The following is a 25,720-nucleotide window of genomic DNA, read 5'->3' as shown; positions in this document are numbered from 1 at the left end:
AAAGTAAATGTGTGGGGATCTTCACAAAGTAAGTTTACAGACTTCAAGATCATTAAGATTAATAGGTAGGCTACAAAAAGTTCAAATGTGGAAATGAATACGGTACATGATTTTAAATTGTGTAATTTTGTCAATATATATGCTTTAGGGGAATTTCAAACCTATGGTATGCATACCCATTCATTTTTTTACAGGTCCAGGGCAGCAAAAAAAAAATTTACACTTGCCATGAAGGGGGGAGCGGCAGTTAAAATGTGGTTGAGCTGCATTTTTGTGGCTCCCCAACCACTCCCCCTAGACGGCAAAGGCAGCTGTATGGGGGTACACAGAATATAGTATTACACACATATCCTTGCTCTCGCGTTCAGCAGGCAACACTGCCCACTGAATTTGTGCCATTCTAGTGAATAGAGCCACCCCTAAACAGCGGTGCAGTGGAATTAAAACAGACAGTTAGGAGTCCTCTTCCTACTTCTAAGTCTAAGCAAAGTCAATGGACTGGAGCATCAATACTGCCTTTTACTGAAAAAAGGTAAAGCTTTTTTGAAAAATGATACTCATGCTGTATAAATTACATAACAGGTCAGTGATTTATTCATGCAGACCTTTTTGTAAAGTTACTGAAAGCATAGCTAAAATACCTTTCTCTATCGTTCATTGACAGACGCAGCTCCATATCTTCTTGACCATTGGGTTATGCTGCCCCCTACAGGAGAAGGACACTAGGCAGGAAACAGCTTTACCATGCCTATAGGGCAGTCCCTGCAGGCATGCACCCACTCACTTTGCTATAGCTCTCAGTTTGTTTCTGCCTACTTTAGGAGTAGGACCTAGTTCCCTGCTGGGACTTCGGTCTTAGCTGTTTATTTTTGGTAACATTTTTTTGTGATTAATTTCTTTTAGTTAGAGTTCCTGGAGAACTACAAGCAACTGCCAGCTGGGTTTCGGACTGGATATTCTAGATTCTTAACCACTTGCCAAACGCCAGCCGCAGTTTTACTGCGGTAGGCTGGCTTGGCTGCACGAACTGACATAGTACTACACGTGCTTGGTGCTAGGGGCAAGTGCGTGCCGCCGCCGGCACGCTCCCGCCCCCACTAGGCAGCGGGGATGCCGATGCACGAGGTCGGCGGCTGCGATTGCCGCTGGGCCACCCGCGATCGCTCCCCACTGAGCGAAAAGGACGAGCATCTGTTGTAAACACACCTGACCGTTCTTCTCTCTGAAATGTTCACAGAGCACCTGTGATCCTTCTATATAGGATCACAGGTCTCTATGGTCATTTCAAAAGCCCGTCCCCCCACAGTTAGTAAACACTCCCCTAGGCTTACATTTAACCCCTTGATCACCCACAAGGTTAACCCCTTCCCTGCCAATGTCATTATTACAGTAACAGTGCATATTTTTAGCACTGATTACTGTAGTAATGTCACTGGTCCCCCAAAAGTGTCAAAAGTGTCAGTTAGGGGTCTGATCTGTCCGCCACAATGTCGCAGTCCCGCTAAAAATCGCAGATCGCCGCCATTACTAGTAAAAATAAGTAGATTACTAGTAAAAATAAGTAGTAGATAGACGCGATAACTTTTGCGCAAACCAATCAAAATATGCTTATTGCAATTTTTTTTACCAAAAATATGTAGCAGAATACAAATTGGCCTGAAAGGATGAAAAAATTTAACATTTCAATTTTTTTTTTTTTTGGGAATGTCATATAGCAGAATGTGAAAAATATTGTTTTTGTTGCAGAATTGTCGCTCTTTTTTTGTTTCTAGCGCAAAAAATAACAATCGCAGAGGTGATCAAATACCCCAAAAGAAAGCTCTATTTGTGGGAAAAAAGGGCATCAATTTTATTTAATTACAGCATCGCACGACCGCAAAATTTCCGTTAAAATAATGCAGGGCCAAATCGCAAACAATCACCTGGTTATTAAGGGGGCTAATCCTTCTGGTCCAGAACTGGTTAAAGTCTGGCCTGCCTGGCCAGTGAGGGTGAGCAGCTTATAGTCCAGCACTAGGCCTCGCCACGACAGAGCCCCGATGGACATGGAGGAGCCCGCAAGTGGACCATCTCGCTGGGACGCAAATTACCTGGGATGCCCTGAGTCGCAGCATACCCCCTGGCTGTCAGCACCCCCACCCGGATGGGAGGTAGTCTGTTCGGAGTGACACCCACCTGATACCGTGGTATGGTGAGTAAGTGTCCCCCCAATTCTCTGGCGGTCTCGGGGTGGACGTGGGCCCCCTCCATGGAATAGTCGGACCCTCGGGTATCCCTCGGTGAGATCCTGGAATGGGGGAATGGGGAAAGTTTGTTCCAGCCTTTTTGGTCGTGCACATACCAGGTGTGAAAGGGAAGATCTGCTGTCTCAAGGGCTGATCTTCCATCCTGCTTTACAGTCGCTGGCTTTGACAGCATGGCTGTTGTAAGCCAGGTATTGAAGATGGCTCCTTCGAGGAGATCCCCTCTGCTTCCGTGGGATCTTAATATGGTTTTATCTGTTCTTCAAAAACCTCCTTTTGAGAACATTAGGGAGATTTCTCTGCTTACATTGTCACAGAAAGTTGCCTTTTTGGGTGGATATTGCTTCTGTACACAGAGTATCTGAATTGTCGGTGCTGTCCTGCCGTTCACCTTTTCTGGTGGTCCACAGAGATAAAGTGGTACTTCAACTTAATCAGTCTTCTCTTCCTAAGGTGGTTGCTGATTTTCTTCTGAATGAAGACATTGTGCTGCCTTCGCACTGTCCAAAGTCCAAGCATCCCAAGGAAATTGCTTTGCATTTTTTTTGGATGTGGTTCAGGCAATTAGAGTTTACCTGCCGGGTACTGAATCTTTCAGAAAATCAGACAATCCTGATTTTCCATGATTCAGCCAGGCCCCTATCTCTCAGCACATAAGCTTCAACCACCAGGCCTTCAAAGCCAGTGACCGAAAAACAGCATCAAACACTGGACCCTATGCCAGTAGATTCAGATAGTCTGGCAATGGCCATGAAATGTCCATCAAAAGCCTGAGTGTGTCTGCTTACCAATTTCTTCTTGACCTGTTTGGGTCCAAGAAAATCATTGGAACTCCTTCTAACTCAATCTGACAAAGCAGAGAAGGAAAGATCTTGAGAGGAGGAAAGGTATGTGGGAAGAACTGATCCTATAGGGGCACCAATGCATCCATCGTGAAGGCCATCAGGTCCCAAAATTGAGACACAAACCTCTCTATTTTGTAGTTGAATCTTGACACAAGGAGATAGATGCCCGATTGCCCCCCTATTTTTGGCAAATGTCTCAAAACACTAACAAAGAACTGAGGATTGCTGGGAGCAGGAGGGGTAATATGGGGGTCCTCTCTTTTTCTGACCAATTACTTGAAGGTACCCGTGCCCATATAGAACTCATGCTGCCTATGCATATTTTTTTCCTGTACTGTAAGATCAAGAAAGTAATTTTGCTAATGATGTGGAAAGGAGACTGGAGCCTCACCTCCTAGTTCAAAGACTGCATAATATTAATTTGTAATATGTCATTTTCACTGGATTAAAAAACAAAAATTACATTATTTAAGTCTTAGCCATAAAAACAAAGTAAAAAAATATATATCAAACCACTATACATTTTTACAAACATTCAAGTTTATAAGAAATAGGGTTTATTAACCCGAGCGGACAGACTTTGCAAATATTCTTGCAAGGCAGCAGCAGACACTAGCAGATGATTGGTACTTTGAATAAAACAACAACGAAAGCCCAGTTATCCTTCTGTTCCAACTTTGTTTTTTTTTTTTTGTTTTTTGTTTTTGCCAAATTAATCAATTGTTCAGTGTTTTTATGATGCTTCCATTGTTATAAATTGGGTTACCAGGTAAGGGAATATGAATTAAGGTGCTTCCTGGGAATTCTGTAACCTGACATGTTTGAGTCTGATTCCCCCTCATCTTCACTCAAAAGTAGAGCTGATGGAGAACATGCTCTCTAAATTTAGGCACAAACAGTTCTATCTAGGTCTTTTTACCACATACACATAAGCAGGGCTTTTTTTCTCAGAAAATAGGTAAAGGAACTCAACCATAACCCTCCTCCCCCCTCAAAAAAAAACCCTCCCCCACACACATTCCAAACCGCATCAAATATTGGCCATGGTCAAATTTCACTAACAGTGGGAGGGTTTTAAAGAGGCAATAAATACCAGGAGTGCATTACATACAGAGTGCAGGGTTAGCGGGGGAGGGCTTACAAATAGAGTGCAGAGTTTGGGGGTGCCTTACATACATAGTGCAGAGTTCAGGGGTGCGCTGCATACATAGTACAGAGTTCAGCCTTCCTCCACAGCTGCTTACCTCTGCATCCCCTATCCACATCTCACTTACACCCCTCTTTAGCTCTCACCTCTGCTTGCAAGTCCCCCTCCATACCCCCATTTTCTACCCACCTTCTTTAAAGCTCCACCATCTTCTAAGTCTTATTTTTGTTTCTGCGTTAACCAGAAGCACCCAGCCAGCTCTAGTACTTCCTCGCACATTGTAATTGGCTCTGCCTCTCTCAATTGCAGGGAGATCATCCACTGGGGTTGTCGGCATCTGCACTGTAGTCCGGGCACCTGCATCTCCCTTGTCCCCATCCTGCACTCAGTGGGAGACACTCAGGAAATCAGATCTGTGGGAGCCGTTGGGAGACAAGCTGTCACTTATAAACATGGAAGCCAGACCTCTGTGTTTACAAGTATTTGTGGTGAGCAGGGAGCAGAGGGCCTGAGTCAGTGGTGGTGGAACTGACTTCCGCCAAGTTCCAGCTGAAAAAAAGCCCTGCACATAGGTGTAGAACATTTTCTGTTGTCATGAAATTAGGATTGCTACTCCGAAGGCAGTAATGGTATCCTTCCAATATATAATCTGATTGTGGTCAATCAGAATAATTTATATCACACAACATTTAGTGTATGGGTATAGTGACCTTTGTACAAATGTTGTGATTCTGAGATACAGCCAAACAAACTGCAAGGCACCACCAGCACTTTTTACTGACCAGCTTAGTTTGAAATTTACAGTAGAAACAAATTATGGGTTCCTAATTGTTTTAGAATTTTAAATATTTTTCCATTGTTTCCTGTGCACGTGGTTTAAAGTAGACCTTAATTAAAGTTAAGATTTTGTTATATTACAGGGAACAAGTAGAAATGTAAATTGAGCCTAAACAAGCACTACCCTAAAACTTGTACCTTTTGCCTTGACAGATTAATAGCTGTACACTTTCTGTGCCTGGAGCCCCATATCCATACCTCTACTGCTGCTTCTTGACCATTACACAAACAGCCATCAGGTCACCAGTCATACGAGGGGCAGCTTGGACATGAGGAAATAAAACTTTGTTCCTCTACCAAGATGTCCACCCCCACAAAGAGACATAATATGGAAGAAGGTAGTAAGTCAATAATGGGACAATTAACCTACAAGCAAATATGGTGACTAGTCCATTGCCATCTGCTTGCCTTTTCATATGAGCCCAACTTTAGTTCAGGTCTTCCTTAAGAGACCATAGCTTTGATGGATTGAAAGGAACCTGTATTTAGTGAAACTAGAGGATGACTAATTATTGACTTCTCTTTATAAAAAATTGAATTGCCTTGCAGTCATGCTCATCCACTTCCTTCAAGAACTTGAGTCACTTCCAGGAACAAATATTCAGACAAGGACTTGGGACTTATGCTTAAGTGCAAACCTATTTGAGGTCAGTGACAGAAAAAGTACTAAAGCCAGGCAACCAGTACCAGATCAAACAAGGAGGTCGATGTATGTCTTTGATGAAAGGTTTAGTTTAAAGAGGTGAAAAGAGAAGTGAATCCCAGCTTTCTATGGCTTACAGTAAGCCAGTAATACTGAACACATGGAGTGGACATGGTTTAAATTCCTGTAGCTTTCTATGCTAGAGGCAATCTGTTATGTAATGAACCAGATTGAGCAATTATAAACAACCTATTTTATTGGAAAGGGTCAGAATTATATTTTCGTTACATCCCATCTATAAAACTACCAAATAGATGCAGAAAATCAGCTAAGTACTCAGTCATCAAACAAGCTGTGTTTTTATTTCTTACTAAAGTCATCAGTGGGATCCATAGAAAAAATGTACATCTGATATATATATATATATATATATATATATATATATTAGTCTGGAGTCTAGGTTCTTCAAGAGTGCCAAGGAAAAATGCCGAAAATTGCCCCAAATTGCCCAACAATTGGTGAATCAAGCCAGTTTTTTTTTTTTTTTTTTTTACATCTAGCTACATGATTTATTAGGCAGTATTCCAACCTTGGGCACCATGCAGGCCAGCTGCCAGCATCCTAACAACTGATGATGTCATTGATTGATAAGAAGTGTTTTTGGCGCCTGCACAACATCCTGGTTTTCCCCTTTTTTTCAGCACTGGAGTAACAGGTACTTGCATAGGGTAGAGAAACAGAGAGAAAAGAAGGGCTTGAAAATCTGTCCTATGGGTGTGGATGCTGCTCAGTATGTAAAATGAATAGTTTAGTATTTTTACATTTTAGAATGTGATGCCTCAAGGTTTTGTGATTGCCTTGACTGAAAAAAGGTAGGGAAACACTGGCTTATGAAAGGCTTTTGGAGAGCCTAATGCAATAAAAGTAGAAAATAGAAGGAAAAAATCTTTCCATGATGTTGGTTACTTATGCAGATCCTGTAGAAATATCACATAGTTATATAATTGGTAAGGTTGAACAAGCACCGTCCAACCTAAGTGTGTGTCTCTACCATTTTTAATTTTCCTGTACATTATGTTCACTAAAACACATCTAAAAGATTTTTGAATTTATCTACACTCCCTGCTGACACCAACCATGGAAGGAGTTCCACATTTCTACTGCCCTAAAAAAAATGAACCCCTTACACAGTTTAAGACTGAACTGCTTCTCATCCAACTTCATTGTGTGGCCACATGTCTTCTTTCGAAACCTTAGGTTAAAGGAGTTGTAAAGTTAGAAGATTTTTTATCTTAATGCATTCTATGCATTATAAAAAGCCTTCTGTGTGTACCATCCCCCCCAGCCCCCCCCCCCAATACTTAATTGAGCCTCATCTCTGTCCAGCAATGTCCTTGAGCCCCTCGGTCGTCCAGGACTCTCCCTCCTGATTGGCTGAGACACAGCCGCAGCACCATTGGCTTGCGCGACTGTCTATCAGTCAGTTTGCCAATTAGGAGAGAGAAGGGGTGGGGCCGGACACACAGAGCTGCAGCTTGGGCCAGGTGTCCCCAAAGCAAGCTGCTTTTTGTGGGGGCACTCAACGGGAGGGAGGGGCCAGGAGCAGCCAAGAGAGACCCAAGAAGAGGAGGATCTAGGCTGCCCTTTGCAAAACCAACTGCACAGAGGAGGTAAGTAAAATATATCTGTTATTTAAAAAAAAAAAAAAAAAGACTTTACAATCACTTTAGTTACCTCCCAATGCAAGAGTCACCATTCAAAGACTTGTATATTGCAATCCTATCCCTTTAAAGCATCTCTTCTACAGAGAAAATAATTTAATGTTTGTAGTCATTTCTCATAACTGTGATCCTCCCAGTGGTGTTTCCATGGGGGTGTGGACTTACCAGAGGGGTGCAACTAGGGTTGCCACTTTTTCTTCAAGCCAAACCCAAACACTTTAGTGGCACACAGCACATTTTTTTTTTTTTTTTAGCATACACTAAAGTATCGTAAAAGACCTGGGACACCTTTGGGCGCTCCAAAGAGAATAGTAAAGTGGTGTGCATAGTGCCCCCTCACCCTCCTGTCAGGCCCTCTTCCGAGCCACATTCCTGTCTGAATATTGTGTCCAGGTTTAAGGTGGACTGAAACCCGGACACACGATTCAAATCCCGGACTGTCCGGGTGAATCCAGACAGGTGGCAAACCTAGGTAAAACCACCCAATCTGTGACAGCGCACGCATGGTGTGAGTCCGATGCGCTAGCCTGCTCAATGTCTACTTCTCTGTCATGCTCCTGTTGTCACTCTGCAGCGGCAGGACAAACCATCGTGGCAGGCTGGGGGGGGGGGGGGAAGCTCTGGAAGTGCTGTAAACATGATGGGGGTGACATCATGCTTTACTGCACCAAGTGACACCAACCTTAGTGACGCCACTAGATCCTCCAGCCCCTTCATAGCTTTGTTGCTCTTCTCTGGACTCTCTCCAGTTCAGGTACATCCTTTCCTAAGATTAGTGACCAAATCTGAATGGCATTCTCAAGATGTAGTGTTCCACAGTTGTGTCCTGTGGGATTTAATTTGACTGAAATCACTCAAGAAGAACAAATCTTGCTGCTGTTCTTTGTGTATACTTATTACTTCAAATACTTTCCATAGAGTGCCATCTTTTACCTGTTGTTTACGGTGCCACCGCCTGCCATTCACCCGACCTTTCCTGAATGGCCATAGAGGTATGAGTGCAGCATGGACCTTATGGAAGTAAGAATGCATGGGAGGTTTAGCATTAGTTTGAACAATGTTGGTAGATTACATGTAATATAATAAATAAGGGATTGGCATTGCTACTCATTTGTTGTGATATATAAAAAGAGACTGGACGGTAGGCATGTGCGTGTTTTTGCTTTTTGAATGTACAAAAGATTGCCATAATCACAGATAAAAGCTACAAACACAAGATTTATACATTGCATACCTTAGAAGATTACGCGCTAAATAAAATGCCGAAATAGGTAAAAAAAAAACCCATCTATGCCAATATAAAATGTACATAGTAAACATTTGTACAGTAAAGTAGCAATCCGCTGCAAAAGCAAAACATATAAAAGTCACATAGACTAACAACTGTGAGTCTGTTTATAAACAGAGACATTTTGGGAGTGAGGACCTTTTCTGTCCTTTTCCCTGCCCCATGCCATTGCCATCCACCGTCTCCCATCTCAGCTCATCCCCCACAGGTTCCCCAGATTCTCATGCCCATTTCCCACTAGTCTCTTTAACCCACTCATATTCCCGTTACCTCCCTTCCAGTCTCTCAAAAACCCCTTTCCCAGCTTCTGAAACCCCCATTCTGTACTGCTCTAGGATCTTAATCAGATATCCTACCCAGTGCATCCCGTCATCTCCCCCCAGCCACATCCTCCCCTACCCCCCTCCCTATCCCCCCTCTCTATTTCTCCCACCCCCCCAGCTCCCCTGCCCCCCCCCTACTTCCTCCCCTTCCCCCCTCTCCCATCTATTTCTCTCCTACACACATCCCCTTGCACCTCCCCTGTCCCCAAAACACAACCCCCTCCCCCCCATCCAAACCACCCTTCCCACTCCCCTTTTCACCTCCAGTTTCCTATCCCCCCTCCCCCGTTTTCCCTCCCTTCCCTCCTGGTTCCCTCCCTGTCCACTTTTCCCTTCCCTTCCTTTCCCCAGCATTTACATCAGAATGACTGCTTTCCCCCAGATATACCAGTTTGGGTATATCCCCACCCATCATAGCATACAGCAGCAAGTCAGTGACCATTTCTCTGTTTTAATATATAATTTTCAAGTATCTTATGGATTTGTATTTTAGACCACACCATTTTTTAAGAAGCTTTTCTTATCCATTTCATTATTCTGCTCCTCCTTCCCTCCAGTTCCTTTTATCAGGTTTTATTAGCTTTTTAATATGCATTGTTTTTAAGTACGTAGACTAGTTGTTTTCTAAATACAGCTTTACTTTTTTGTATGACGTAAGACATATAAATGATATTTACCCTCTAACCTTTATTTACATATATGAACATCATGCTATATACATATATGTTTCTGTACATCTCTATTTTTGTCTTTGATAGCCCTGAAGAAGGGGGAGTCTCTGTTCCCCTGAAACGCATTGGTTTTATCATGCTTTGTCACTTTCAATAAACCGACTATATATTCACCTTTATTTTACTTCTAATTGGGTACCGGGCGCTCCTTTTACCTACCCTCACGAGTAAATGTGGAAATGACCTTGAGGCGGTACCCAGAGGAAAAGGGATCACTGCCACCTTTCCATCAAGTTGAGCTGGATTTATCGGGAGCGAACTCTCCAAACATGCCCCCACCATCACCAACTCACAGACCCCAAACCAAGTAGGTCAGTCCAGTGCAGTCTCCCACCTGTAAAAGCTACCATTTTATTACTAGGAATTGTTTAATGTAGAACATTTTGTTTATTTTGTGTGTACTTCTCTATCTTATATCTGAACTGTTCTAAATATAAGTGGAGGCACAGTACACTTATGGAGGTATAGAGAAGATGAGTGAGCATGAAGGAGAAAAATTACCAGTGAGGAGAGAAGGCATGGATGAAAGCGGAAGAGAATGATAAAAGGGAGAGGCAGGGCACCCTCCTTTCTACCAAAAAAAATAAAAGTTCAAAATTTGAAGCTTTAAATTTGAGTCAAGAGCAGAAGCTTACGCTATAAACGGGAAGACAAAAGGGATGAAAAAAAAAGTACCTTTAAGTGTAGACTGTAATATTAGTTTAATAAGTTTATAATTTTTAGCAAGTCACATACTGAAAAATACAGGAAGGCTCATCAATGATAAAACTCCATGGAACGGTCACCGCTGCACGGTGGGGGGCACTGCAGGAGTGCACAGCACAGGGACGTGGCGCTGGCTGAGACCAGCTGTCATCAGGGTCCAGCACTGGTATGCTCCGTGGACTACACCGTCAGCATGGTGACGTCACTGGGGAGGAGATGCAACGAGTTTCCAAGCATGTTCAAATAAATTCAAAATTCATATATATATATTTGTATATATTTATTTATAAATCATCTATTTTGAATGTATTTGAACTAAGAAAGCTGGGCACTTTAGTGCCACGATATTCAGAGCCTGCCTCCACGATCCACTTATAAGGCTCCAAAAGTCCTCTCCCCTCCTGCTTGAGAAAGGAGCGTGCTTGCCATTCCAAGCATTGTGCATGCTTGGAAATGCGTCACATCTCCTCCCCAGTGAAGTCACATGGTGCAGTCGACCCTGATGACAGACAGTCTTGGCCGGCTCCATGTTCTTGACAGTGCTGTATATCCGGACTCCTCCAACATCCCCTGCCGTGCAGGGGCAACCATTCCATTTATTTCATTGATGAGCCTTCCTGTGCTTTACATTATGTTTGAGTTGCTACAATTATGAGCTTATTAAACTATATTACAGTCTACACTTAGATATGCTTCTCTTTTTCCCCTTTTGCCTTTATATTTATAGAGTCTGAAGTTTGCCTAATGGTAGTGCCAGCCCTGGGGGGGAGAAGAGGAGGCATAGATAAATTATCCTAGGGTGAGAAAAGTGGGCACAGATTAAAGTAGACTACAAAAAAAAAAAAAAAAACAAGAGGGATTTAAGAACGGATGGACAGTAGATATGAAAAAAAGTGGGTGAGCAGCATCATATTTACAGCTAAACAATGGCGAGAACAATGAGCTGAAGCAATATAGTGCTAAATGAACATAAACATGCACATCTAAAGAGGGAACTGAACATAGCAGCTCCTTCATTCTGTGGGCAGGACGAAGAGTTCACATAGTTCCTCCAAAAGAGTTACTACCTATCTTTGGGGGAAGCCAAAGTGACCAGCACAGGCTTTCCTTACTTTTTGATGGGACCACTGATAGTTGTCAGGCAGTGAGAATATGCCTACCACTATGGACATACTGACATACTGGATTAAGCCAAGATTTAATAGGTCATCACACGTCTATTGACTGTTTAAATTACTTGTCTAAAATAAAGCTAGGGAACTGGACCTAGAATTAATATGCAGTCACCTCTTTGATTGTCTCTCCCCTTCTGTGAGTGCACACAATCTCAAAGCACATAATAGAACATTCCTAAATATTCATCCTCAAAGGGTAACTCCACTTTCGTGGGGGAAAATAATAACAAATAAAGAAAAAACAATATAGCGTATACAATTGCGACACAAATCATATTGTAATTGAATGTTATTAAAAATTACCTTTCCCTTTCAATCTGCAGCTGTTGTAATTTTCTGAAAATGCAATGCAATATGGCTACCTGGAGGTGTTCTGTACACAGACTGTATACTGACCACACCCCAGAAACATCATTTCCTGCTTGTGTGATTGCCTCAACAATCTTCCCAGAAGCCTGCCTAAGATTCAGATTTCAGGCATCCCCCGGAACAAAAAATGTCATTTTTGAGGAGATACTCCCAATAGGAACACGACTAAAGGGATGCAGGTCCAGCAGATTTCCTCATTAGTGCTCTGCAGCTGCACAGCTGATTGATAATTATGAAACCACTCCCATTAGACTCACTTTCCCACATGGGCATAGAGAAACACAGAGGGATTTCTTCAGAATAACAGAAGATAGGAATCTGCAACAAAGTTTGGTAAAAACCCTGCAAAGTACAGGGATCACCCAGAGGGGGGTGTTATTTTCTCAACAAAAGTGGAGTTACTCAATTTTATTAAAGTTTTCTTCATAGCTCCTCAATTTACCCAACAGGGTTAAATGCTTACTTTCAGCTCTTCTCCACTGTGTGACCTCACCCAGTACCAAACAGTGCTGGTGGGCCATGTTTCCACTGCTTGCCAACATGAGTACAGACTCATCCATAGAAATGAATGTAGTAGACCTGCTGCTGTTCAACACTATTTACTACAACAGGATGCCAAGCACCAGGCAATGTGACACAGTAAAGATCTCTTAAGTGTTGCTGAAGGCAGGTATTTAGCACTGCCGGGTGCACTGATGGGGTGGTAATAGAGGGCAACTTAACTGGAAACTAAGCTGTCCTTTAAAAGAGATTCTATATTGAATATTTACCAATCGATTTACATAATGCACATCAGAATCTGAAGATGTACAATATATTTATTGTGACACAAAACTCCAACACTTTGCAGAACCACCTTTGGCTTCAATTACAGATAATGAGTTTTTATAGTGATCCTTTAACACAAGGGTGTCAAACTCAATTTCATTACGGCCCGCATTAGCATTATGGTTGACCTCAAAAGGCTGGTTTTATCTGTAAGACTAGATGTCCAGATCAACCCCCCCCCCCCCTCTTACATCAGATGTCATGAGGCCCCCACCATTAGAAGTCAAGAGTCCCCCATCACCCCCTTATATTGTGTTGCTGTCAGGAAGAGGCCAGGGGTGGCGCTGCAAAGCAGAAAGTGCAGGGTCTGGGGGAGGACCAGAGGAGGCCTGGATTCTGCTGAATGCTGAGACCAGGGAAGATGGAGACTAGGGAGTCGCTGCACAGAGGGGTGGAGGATCTGTAGGAATAGTTCTGTCGTCCTCTCTGCTGCCAATGCTGAGATGGGGAGGGGGGGGGGTAGAGAAAAGCTTTTGCGCACCTGCACATAGAGGCACAGGACCTGGAGGAGGAGTTCTTTCCTCCTTTCTACTGCCGACTGCTGAGACAAGGTGGAGGCAGAAACAAGGGGATTGCTGCAGCTGCAAGAGAGGTGAGAGGACCACGTGAAATGGCCTGGAGGGCCAGATTCGGCCCGCGGGGCTTTGTGTTTGACACGTGCTCTAGCAGCTCTACATATTTGGCTCCTATAATTTCACCCATTCCACTTGGTACAATTGTTCTGTTCTGTGCAACTTTTAATGGTTGAAAACAGCACTTTTTAAGTCTTGCCAGAGAATATTGGTTTGAGATCTTGGCATATACTACCATTATAACACATTCAGGCTCTTGTTTTTTTAACCACCCATTTGTGCCTTTAGCTGTGTTCTGCTGAAAGAGAATGTTTTATCTCAGTCCTAGGTCTTACAGATTAAAAAGGATTTTCCTCTACAACTCAGTCCACTTTTCATTAAATTCTAGTTAATTCCAAGCAGTTTCCTGGTCCCTGCTGCTGAAAAGGTAAGGATCATGTTCTTTACCATCACACAAAGGCCACGAATCTCAGTGTTCATCTCATCAAACCAGGGAACATTTTTCCATATACCTTCTTTGTCACCAGCATATCTTTTGGCCAATTTCACAATTGTCACAATATTTATTTAAACATTTGGCTTTATAACCCGGATAATATATTTTCCAATGTAGGATTTGTTATACAAAGGATACATACATCAGATTTACAAAAACAGATCATATTGCTTAAATTTATACAAAGATTCTGTCATAATCAGTCATTGTATAAATGATGCGGAGTGGTGAATTATTACCATTGATTATCTCAATTCTAACTAGTATACAATCATGACTCAGGAAAGAAATAATCGCAACCAGTATACATGGAATGTTATAACACAGACTTCCTGCACTTTGTAATTAACTAAAGCTGATTCCATGGGTTATCCTTTTCTTTACAGACACTAGTGTCTCCAAGCACAGCTACTGCTTATCAGTGAGACTGTTATAGTATCATGAGAGTTTCTATGGACAGAGATCCCTACAGCAGAGAAGTACCAACTTAAGGTAGGTGTGCATTGTAGAGGGTTTTTTGAAGGATATGTGGAAGCTAAACTGAATGAAAGAATTGGGACCTGGTCATCTGAAGTTTCACATGGTGTATGCTATGATACAGTATTCTGCATATTGAACACAGAGAAAGATTCTACTGTGCGTGTATGCAAACTATGATTTTGTATTGGTGTGTCAAGTAAACCTTAGAAGCCACCTATGACAAGCCAATATTATTATGATATCTCAATGTATCTGGAGAATTAAGATTTGGTCAGTATTTGCGCCTATGTTAACCACATAAAGACCGCTCACATTGCTGCTACTGCGGCACAGTGGCTCCTTATCGTCTAGCGACGTAGACCTACGTCGCTGGACTCCTCCCCTTGTGGGCGGCGCGCGCGCGCCGCCGGAGGCTCGCTCCCGCTGTTTTCAGTCACAGCGGGAGTCGGGCCAGGGGAGGAGCGGCGGTGATCACCGCCGCTCTTCCCCGATCGTCGGGGGGAATCGAGTCTGGAGATCCGCCCGCTTGTGTAAACAAAACGGGCGGATCTCCTAAGTGACAGACAGGGACGGATTGCAGGGTTTAGCCTAGCTGAACATGCAATCTGTCCCTGTGTTACTCAGTCACCTCCCCCCACACACGTCAGTAAGTACCAGGCATACATTAACCCCTCCCTCTCCAATAAAATTAACCCCTTCCCTGCCAGTGTCATTTTTACAGTAACAGTGCATATTTATAGCACTGATTACTGTAGTAATGTCAATGGTACCCCCAAAAGTGTCATAAATGTCAGTCAAGGGTCCGATCTGTCCGCCGAAATGTCGCAGTCCCGCAAAAAAAAAAAAATCGCAGATCGCCGCCATTACTCGTTAAAAAAAAAAAACACCAAAAATTACAGAAATCTTTCCCTTAGTTAGTAAACGCAATAACTTTTGCGCAAACCAATAAAAATACGCTTATTGCGATTTTTTTTTACCAAAAATATGTAGCAGAAAACAAATTGGCCAAAAATGATAAAACATTTTGATTTTTACATTTTTCTGGGGGGAATTTCATATAAAAAAATGTGAAAAATATAATTTTTTCAAAAGTTTCATTCTTTTTTTGTTTATAGCGCAAAAAGTAAAAATTGCACAGGTGATCAAATACCACCAAAAGAAAGCTCTGTTTGTGGGAAAAAAAGGACGTAGATTTCGTTTGGGTACGGCGTTGCATGACCGCGCAAATGTCAGTTAAAGTCACACAGTGCCGAATCGCAAAAAGTGGCCTGGACGTAAGACAGCAAAATCCTCCGGTGGTAAAGTGGTTAAGTTTTGACTCCTGATTTTTTTTTTGGGTCCTGTTTAACTAGAAACCCAACTGTCTGTTCATCCTTCCTGTACTGTCTGCAGTGAGATTTGTGTGTTCTGATAGGCCTATGAGGTAGAAGTCTCTCATCTTTCTGCATGAGGAATCGGGCATAAGTTGTCTTCACAGAATGTGGTAAGCTGCAGTCATGGTATCCAAGGGTAGCGGTGGTTCAGGCAGATCCAGGATGGTCTTTCGGCTATCCCTGGTGATGCTTATGTTGCTGGTATTTACGATAGTGAGTCTGGATAGTTAGGGCAGCTCTCTCGGTGGCATCTTGTCCTGTGAACTCTCTGGATGGGTTGGCCCTCCTCATACCTGTAGGGAAGACGAGGCCAAAGCAGTTTTTCAGCAGTCATATACAGCTTCCTAATCAACTATAAATAGAAAGCAGTTGTCCTTTGCTCATATGGAGGGATTAACATAGATCTCATTTGAATCCGATTACAGTACGGATGTGAGGGACATTACTAGAGAGGACAGAAGATACACATTTCTAAAAAGAGTACAGAAGAAATAATCCCTGGCACAAGAAAAATTCCATTATAAAATTTCAGGTAATAACATTAGATATACCATTCTGAGAAGGCAATCCCAAAATGTAATCAAAGATGAGTACATTCTATTATACAAGCAGAGTAGTGTACAATGTTAGCCAACCCAATGAGCAGAAAAAGTGTATTTTAAGGACAAACTCTCCACTAAACCAATGTAATCACAGCGTATGTGGACATTGCATTCCTTCTGATTTTTCAGCTGCTTCCAAGAAATGTTGCAAACGGTTTCCTAGTCACACAAAAAGCTTCTAATTAAGTGACAGGAATGTCTTGGGGAGGGATTGCTATTGGGTAGAATTGCATAAGAATAAAACGATTTTCTCCTCTGGATGGGATTTTGTAGGCAAAAAAATAGAAATAAATATGTATATATAAAAAAATTCCTTAATTTTATTCAAAAGTACACATATAAATCACAGCATGATAAAAATGCATGTAGTGGGGCACTGGAAAAGAGCTCCCACACACATTTGACAATATTTGCACAAGGTATAAGACCCCTTAGTAGAGGGAAGATCCGATCCAACGCGTTTCAAACATAGTAAGAACTAATAGTTCTGTTCTTCATCAGGGATTGATCCCAACTCAGAAAAAGGGGGGGGGGGAGAAAAAAGATGAAAAAGCCCATGAAATCCTTCCTCCAAAAGAACCATATAAGAAAAACTGTTAGCTGGAGAGAATCCCAGATGTATGCGTCCAAGTCATCATAAGGTGGACTGGCTCCATATTCTCCTGTAGGGCCGCAGGATACAGATAAAATGATCCCAAGATGAACGGCAAAAGGCAAAAACACTCTGGTTTTAAAGTGATCCAAGAGGTAAATGAATCCAGAAATAGAGATAGGGATTTTCAAACAGCAGATAGATTGTCCAAAAAGGGGGCTGAAATTGACAGCCCCAAAAGTGCTGATGGTTCCAAAAGATAGGACACCCTCTCTCCAAGAGGATTCCATGGGAATGGCTGATGAACAGAACTATTAGTTCTCACTATGTTTGAAACGCGTTGGATCGGATCTTCCCTCTACTAAGGGGTCTTATACCTTGTGCAATTATTGCCAAATGTGTGTGGGAGCTCTTTTCCAGTGCCCCAATACATGCATTTTTTATCATGCTGTGATTTATATGTGTACTTTTGAATAAAATTAAGGAATTTTTTATATATACATATTTGTTTCTATTTTTTTTGGCCTACAAAATCCCATCCAGAGGAGAAAATCATTTTATTCTTATGCTTAACAAGGGATGGTGGCAAAACATACCAGCCATGATCTGAGAGACTTTCTGTTGGGTAGAATTGCATTGTCTGTAATGATGAGTTTGCAGTCCAGGAAAACAAAAATATATCAATAAACAAAAACAGGCAAAATTGTTTTTTTTTTTACATATTTATCATTGAATTCCTGGCAATTGTGTGACCTGTTGTAATAGGAATGACAATTTATATCTGGGGTCTTCAAACTATGGCCCTCCAGTTGTTCAGGAACTACAATTCCCATCATGCCTACTCATGTCTGTGAATGTCAAAGTTTTACAATGACTCATGGGATGTGTAGTTCTGTAACAGTTTGAGGGCCGTAGTTTGAGGATCCCTGATTTATATACTTTCCTCCTGTACAGTGTGTGCACTCAAGGCTCTTGTCTAGCATTACAGATAGTCCACAGTTCCATTGTTTTCTTACATATTAGCAGTTTTATCTAAATCAAAGCAGAACTCCAGCCACAAACAAAATAAAATGAATAGCTAATAAAAAAAATCAGCGTTTGCTGCAACATTTGCTTTCAATCTAGAGATTTCCCCCACAGTACCTTTTTTTTTTTTTTTTCCCTAGATTTCCTAAATCTGATAAGCAGCATTCTTCATCACACTTTTTCTAAGCCCAGATCATTCTGGACCCACCCCAGGCTGTGACTGGACAGTGAAGGGGGAAACAGCGCAGTGCTGATGTGGGAGATGGGGAGGTATCAATTTTATTTGCCCTCCATTTTGTATGTTCCCACTCCATTTTCTATGTATCTTAGGAATGCTGCACATGGATACACAACACTTCTGTTGAGATCCCTGATTATTATGATATTATTGCACAACATAGGAAGGAAGTAGATAAGCTGCAACAGGAAGCCAGGAATATTGCTAAGACATGGAGTCCTTTTAGTAATGTAGAGTTTGGAGTCGGAGGAATATTTTCCTGGTTGAAAAATATTGCTATGACCGTTATCATGGTCCTGCTCTTTTTGCTTTTTCTATTTGCATGCTTCAAGCTGGTAATGTGTATTATTGCTAGAGCTTCCAGGCCAAAGGTGAAGAATATTTCAATGCTATCCCACCAAATTGCAGGCTGCAAGAGACCCCCAACTAACAGCCCTAATGAATATACTAAGTATGTCAAGAGTCACAAACAAAAGGGAAAGAGTAACCTTACTATCTAGGGAGTGACACAGGGTTTTTTTTCTGGGAAAATCAATTGGGAAGATTATTGATTTTAAGAGGGGATTGTGGGAGATGGGGAGGTATCAATTTTATTTGCCCTCCATTTTGTATGTTCCCACTCCATTTTCTATGTATCTTAGTTATACAAGCTTTGCAAATGTGTACGTGTTACAGTTATGGCAAGTTTCTGTTTGTGGTTTTTGATGAAATCATGTCAGGCGTTTCTAGCAATAAGCTATATGCCCTATATGGTATTAAGTGTACTCGCTTATTTCCCGAAATGACGCTTGGTTTCCTTAAACTGTTTAACCAATAAGAACGTAACAAGTATCCTATACTTATGCTATATGCCCTTACTCTTTACTATATAAACCACAACGAGCCTATAATAAACTGAGAGCTTGGTTTCACTATACATCTGTCTCCGTCTGTGTAACTTCCAGAAACCAGCCTCCCAGGCCTGCAAGACACAAAACGAGCAAAGAAGTTATAGATAGTCCGGGACTATCATCGGGACCAGGGGTTCCAGACACTAACAGCTGAGTTCATCTCTCTGTCACTGTTTTCTTTTCCAATTAGCATGTTACTTGTCAGCATATGAACTGATGGGCTCCTTGTGCCACTTCTTCCTCTCAAACTCTGAGCCCTGCTGTATATGGACTGCAAGAGGCTAATACAGTGAGGGAAAAACAGTGTTTGATCCCCTGCTAATTTTGTATGTTTGCCAACTGACAAAGAAATAATCAGTCTATAATTTTAGTGAGAAACAGAACAACAACAAAAAAATCCAGAAAAGCACATTTCAAAAAAGTTAGAAATTGATTTGCATTTTAATGAGTGAAATAAGTATTTGACCCCTTTGCAAAACATGACTTAGTACTTGGTGGCAAAACCCTTGTTGGCAATCACAGAGGTCAGATGTTTCTTGTAGTTGGTCACCAGGTTTGCTCACATCTCAGGAGGGATTTTGTCCCACTCCTCTTTGCGGATCCTCTCCAAGTCTTTAAGGTTTCGAGGCTGACGTTTGGTAACTCAAACCTTCAGCTCCCTCCACATATTTTCTATGGGATTAAGGTCTGAAGACTGGCTAGGCCACTCCAGGACCTTAATGTGCTTCTTTTTTGAGCCACTCCTTTTTTGCCTTGGCCATGTGTTTTGGGTCCTTGTCATGCTGGAATACCCATCCATGACCCATTTTCAATCCCCTGGCTGAGGGAAGGAGGTTCTCACCCAAGATTTGACGATACAAGGCCCCGTTCATCATCCCTTTAATTCGGTAAAGTTGTCCTGTACCCTTAGCAGAAAAACACCCCCAAAGCATATTGTTTCCACCTCCATGTTTGACAGGGGATGGTGTTCTTGAGGTCATAGGCAGCATTCCTCCAAACACAGCGAGTTGAGTAGATGCCAAAGAGCTTGATTTTGGTCTCATCTGACCACAACACTTTCACCCAGTTCTCCTCTGAATCATTCAGATGTTCATTAGCAAACTTCAGGCGGGCCGGTACATGTGCTTTTTTGAGCAGGGGGACCTTGTGGGCGCTGCAGGATTTAGGTCCTTCAAGGCACAGTGTGTTACCAATTGTTTTCTTGGTGACTATGGTCCCAGGTGCCTTGAAGTCATTGACAAGATTCTCCTGTGTAGTTCTGGGCTGACTCCTTACTGTTCTCATGATCATTGAAACTCCACAAGGTGAGATCTTGCATTAAGCCCCAGACTAAGGGAGATTGAAAGTTATTTTGTGTTTCTTCTAACTGTGAATAATCACACCAACTGTTATCACCTTCTCACCAAGCTGCTTGGCAATGGTCTTGTACCCAATTTCAGCCTTGTGTAGGTCTATAATGTTGTCCCTGACATCTTTGGACAGCTCTTTGGTCTTGGCCATGGTGGAGAGATTGGAATCTGATTGATTGATTGATTGCTTCTGTGGACAGGTGTCTTTTATACAGGTAAACGGAGATTAGGAGCACTCCCTTTGAGAGAGTGCTCCTAATATCAGCTCATTACCTGTATAAAAGACACCTTGGAGCCAGAAATCTTTTTGATTGATAAGGGATCAAATACTTATTTTGCTCATTTTAATGAAAATCAATTTATACCTTTTTTTGATAATGCGTTTTTCTGGATATTTTTGTTGTTATTCTGTCTCACTGTTAAAAAAACCCATTAAAATATAGACTGATCATTTTTTTTGTCAGTGGACAAACGTACAAAATCAGCAGAGGATCAAATACTTTTTTCCTTCACTGTAACAGGTCAGACTCTGTTTTTTTAAATGCTTTCAGTTCATAAATGCATTTTATGATGTATATATAATAATAGAGTTGCATTATTTGTGTAATATCTATAGAGATTTTATAGGAAAAGTTTTAATCACAAAACCATTGGTTGGACTGAGGACTAGGGTTGAGCGGACACCTAGATGTCCGTGTTCGACGGGTTCGGCCGAACTTTAAAAAAAAGTCCGGGTCCGTGTCCCGGACTTTTACCGAACTTTTCCCGGACACCGAACCCCATTGAAGTCAATGGGGACCCGAACTTTAAGGCACTAAAATGGCTCTAAAACACCAAAGGAAAGGGCTAGAGTGCTGCAAATGGCAGCAAAACGTAATTAAGAGCATGGCAAGTGCTCTGCAAACAAATGTGGATAGGGAAATAACTTAAAACAACAAAAAAAAACAGAAAAATAAAACAATGTTCTTCTTCATCTCTGAAGGACGAGGCCCATATGGAGTAGGAGGGAGGTTGAGGTGGTGGTGGATGTGGCGGTGACATAGGCGTGCGCACAGGGTGTGCTGGGTGTGCCTGGGCACACCCTAATCACCTAGGGCACATAGCATTGCCAGTGAGGAGATGGGAAAGATCTCCCTGGGACCTGCTCTGCTCTATTTCTCCTTGCCTACAGGTACATGGCCCCGATACATTACTCTCCCTGCTGGCAAACACATGCATGTGTATTTCAACTTTGGGGTGCACACCTTAATGCAATAGGCTGCGCACACCTATGGGCGGTGTAGGTGGAAGCGGCGGTGGAGGAGGACCAGGGCCGGATTAACAGCATCATGGGCTTGGTGCTGAGGATTTTGAAGGGCCTTAAGGGCCGTGCCTTGCCATGCACCCAGAGGAGGAAGGGTGCAGCCATGCATGCCTAATTCAACATGGGATGCTGTCTCTGAAGCCCATAAACACATCCATGCATCGCCAACTGTCCCTCCTTGTCCGGCCTTCACGCTGTGTGGGGAGGTTCTGAGGGTGCTGCCTGGGGAAGCGAGCATAGAAGCCAGACTTCTGTGTTTACAAGTGACAGAAGAGCGGTAACAGTGAATATGGCCAACCCGGGGCCTATATAAAAGGTAGGGGCCTGGAGCTGCAGCTCCAATAGCCCCTACATTAATCTGGCCCTGAGGAGGAGGACGAGGTAGCCAACACTGCTTCTTTTCAAAAATTTTAAATGAGGGTACACCCCAAAAGAGTGAGAAAGAGCAAAAATGGAACAATGGGTGGGTAAGGTCGGTATCCATTGCTATTCTGCATAAGGTACGGAAAAGTCCCGTGGGATCCATGCCTGGTTCATTTTAATGAACGTGAGCTTGTCCACATTGTCTCTGGACAGGCGGCTGCGCTTGTCTGTTATAACGCCCCCAGCCGTGCTAAATACCCGTTCAGATAATACACTGGCTGCAGGGCACGCCAGCACCTCCAAGGCGTAAAGGGCAAGCTCAGGCCATGTGCCCAATTTGGAGACCCAGAAGTTGAAGGGGGCAGACCCGTCATTCACTACATGTAGGCGTGTGCACACATACTGCTCCACCATGTTGGTAAAATGCTGCCTCCTGCTAAGACGTTCCATCTGAGCTGCTGGTGCTGCTGTTTGTTGTGGCGTGCTGACAAAGCTTTTCCACATTTCGGCCATGCTAACCCTGCCTTCTGAGGTGCTGGCGGTGCCCTGGTTGCGTTGGCGACCTCCTCCTCCTCTGCCTTGTGCTTCCACTGTGGCCCCGCTGTCAGATGGGAATGCCAGCAGCATGGCGTCTACCAGCGTGCGCTTGTACTCGCGCATCTTGCGATCGCGCTCCAGTGAGTGAATTAAGGACGGTACGTTGTCCTTGTAACGGGGATCCAGCAGCGTGGCCACCCAGTAATCAGCACAAGTTAGAATGTGGGCAACTCGGCGGTCGTTGTGGAGACACTGCAGCATGTAATCGCTCATGTGTGCCAGGCTGCCCAGAGGCGACGAAAGGCTGTCCTCTGTGGGAGGTGTATCGTCCGTGTCCTCTGTATCCCCCCAGCCACGCACCAGTGATGGCCATGAGCTGGCCTGGGTGCCACCCTGCTGTGAACATGGTTCCATCTCCTCCTCCAGCTCCTCCTCCTCCTCATCCTCCTCATCCTCCAGAACTGTGCCCCTGCTGGACAATTGTGTCCCTGGCGTTTGTGTGTGCAGGAACCCACCCTCGGAGCCCCTTGCGAATGACTGCCCTGAAAGCCTTTGAAATGTTACCTCTTCATCCTCCTCCTCCTCCTCCTCATCCTGTGCCACATCCTCTTCCATCATCGCCCAAATTGTTTTTTCAAGGAGGCATAGAAGTGGGATAGTTAAGCTGAGAATGGCGTCATTGCCACTGGCCATGTTGGTGGAGTACCCAAAACAGCGCAACAAGGCACAATATATGCAAATGTCAAATATGCAAACTATGCCGCAATTTAATGTTTTTTACACCAAAAGGGTGTGTATTGAATAGCGGAATAGGATAAAAAACTGTGTATCTCACACGTACAAACACAGACTAGGCCCGATTAAATTTTTTCCTACCCTAAAGGGAGGATGAGGAAGAGGAGTATGGAACATGCAGCACCCTCAAATCTTCAGAAGTATGAGATGAACCCCAAAAACTTGGAAAGGTGGATCTCTCTCACACGTACCAACACAGACTATCCCCCAATTTAACTGATCCCCAAAGGTTTTTGATTAAATAGCGGAATAGAAAATATGATCCAAAAAAAGTGTATGTATATCACACGTACACAACCACACTAGGCCCCAATTACTATTGTTTGTACCCCTAAAAGGCTAGATGAGGAGTAGGGGGGGTATGGAACAGGCAGCACCCTCAAACCTTCAGAAGTATGAGATGAACCCCAACAACTTGGAAAGGTGGATCTCTCTCACACGTACCAACACAGACTATCCCCCAATTTAACTGATCCCCAAAGGTTTTTGATTAAATAGCGGAATAGAAAATATGATCCAAAAAAAGTGTATGTATATCACACGTACACAACCACACTAGGCCCCAATTACTATTGTTTGTACCCCTAAAAGGCTAGATGAGGAGTAGGGGGGGTATGGAACAGGCAGCACCCTCAAACCTTCAGAAGTATGAGATGAACCCCAACAACTTGGAAAGGTGGATCTCTCTCACACGTACCAACACAGACTATCCCCCAATTTAACTGATCCCCAAAGGTTTTTGATTAAATAGCGGAATAGAAAATATGATCCAAAAAAAGTGTATGTATATCACACGTACACAACCACACTAGGCCCCAATTACTATTGTTTGTACCCCTAAAAGGCTAGGAGTAGGGGGAGTATGGAACAGGCAGCACCCTCAAACCTTCAGAAGTATGAGATGAACCCCAACAACTTGGAAAGGTGGATCTCTCTCACACGTACCAACACAGACTATCCCCCAATTTAACTGATCCCCAAAGGTTTTTGATTAAATAGCGGAATAGAAAATATGATCCAAAAAAAGTGTATGTATATCACACGTACACAACCACACTAGGCCCCAATTACTATTGTTTGTACCCCTAAAAGGCTAGGAGTAGGGGGAGTATGGAACAGGCAGCACCCTCAAACCTTCAGAAGTATGAGATGAACCCCAACAACTTGGAAAGGTGGATCTCTCTCACACGTACCAACACAGACTATCCCCCAATTTAACTGATCCCCAAAGGTTTTTGATTAAATAGCGGAATAGAAAATATGATCCAAAAAAAGTGTATGTATATCACACGTACACAACCACACTAGGCCCCAATTACTATTGTTTGTACCCCTAAAAGGCTAGATGAGGAGTAGGGGGAGTATGGAACAGGCAGCACCCTCAAACCTTCAGAAGTATGAGATGAACCCCAACAACTTGGAAAGGTGGATCTCTCTCACACGTACCAACACAGACTATCCCCCAATTTAACTGATCCCCAAAGGTTTTTGATTAAATAGCGGAATAGAAAATATGATCCAAAAAAAGTGTATGTATATCACACGTACACAACCACACTGGGCCCCAATTACTATTGTTTGTACCCCTAAAAGGCTAGATGAGGAGTAGGGGGAGTATGGAACAGGCAGCACCCTCAAACCTTCAGAAGTATGAGATGAACCCCAACAACTTGGAAAGGTGGATCTCTCTCACACGTACCAACACAGACTATCCCCCAATTTAACTGATCCCCAAAGGTTTTTGATTAAATAGCGGAATAGAAAATATGATCCAAAAAAAGTGTATGTATATCACACGTACACAACCACACTAGGCCCCAATTACTATTGTTTGTACCCCTAAAAGGCTAGGAGTAGGGGGAGTATGGAACAGGCAGCACCCTCAAACCTTCAGAAGTATGAGATGAACCCCAACAACTTGGAAAGGTGGATCTCTCTCACACGTACCAACACAGACTATCCCCCAATTTAACTGATCCCCAAAGGTTTTTGATTAAATAGCGGAATAGAAAATATGATCCAAAAAAAGTGTATGTATATCACACGTACACAACCACACTAGGCCCCAATTACTATTGTTTGTACCCCTAAAAGGCTAGATGAGGAGTAGGGGGGGTATGGAACAGGCAGCACCCTCAAACCTTCAGAAGTATGAGATGAACCCCAACAACTTGGAAAGGTGGATCTCTCTCACACGTACCAACACAGACTATCCCCCAATTTAACTGATCCCCAAAGGTTTTTGATTA

The 25,720-nt window shown here is 42.9% G+C and overlaps 1 protein-coding gene across 1 annotated transcript in view; it reads right to left on the bottom strand.

The window, feature by feature from the left end:
• Positions 1-25,720, bottom strand: part of LOC309567888 (uncharacterized protein) — a 246,936-nt gene that overhangs the window by 175,510 nt on the left and 45,706 nt on the right. The window contains exon 4 of the mRNA XM_082273403.1: positions 15,723-16,069. Within this exon, the coding sequence (XP_082129529.1) occupies positions 15,951-16,069 (119 nt within the window). The 3' untranslated portion in view covers positions 15,723-15,950. The remainder of the gene's footprint in view (positions 1-15,722; positions 16,070-25,720) is intronic.

The sequence above is a fragment of the Pelophylax lessonae genome (genome assembly GCF_965119305.1).
Source record: "Pelophylax lessonae genome assembly, chromosome: 12".
NCBI classification, from domain to species: Eukaryota; Metazoa; Chordata; class Amphibia; order Anura; family Ranidae; genus Pelophylax; species Pelophylax lessonae.
Note: the sequence above shows the minus strand (reverse complement) of the source record. Positions and strands in the feature narration are given on the sequence as shown.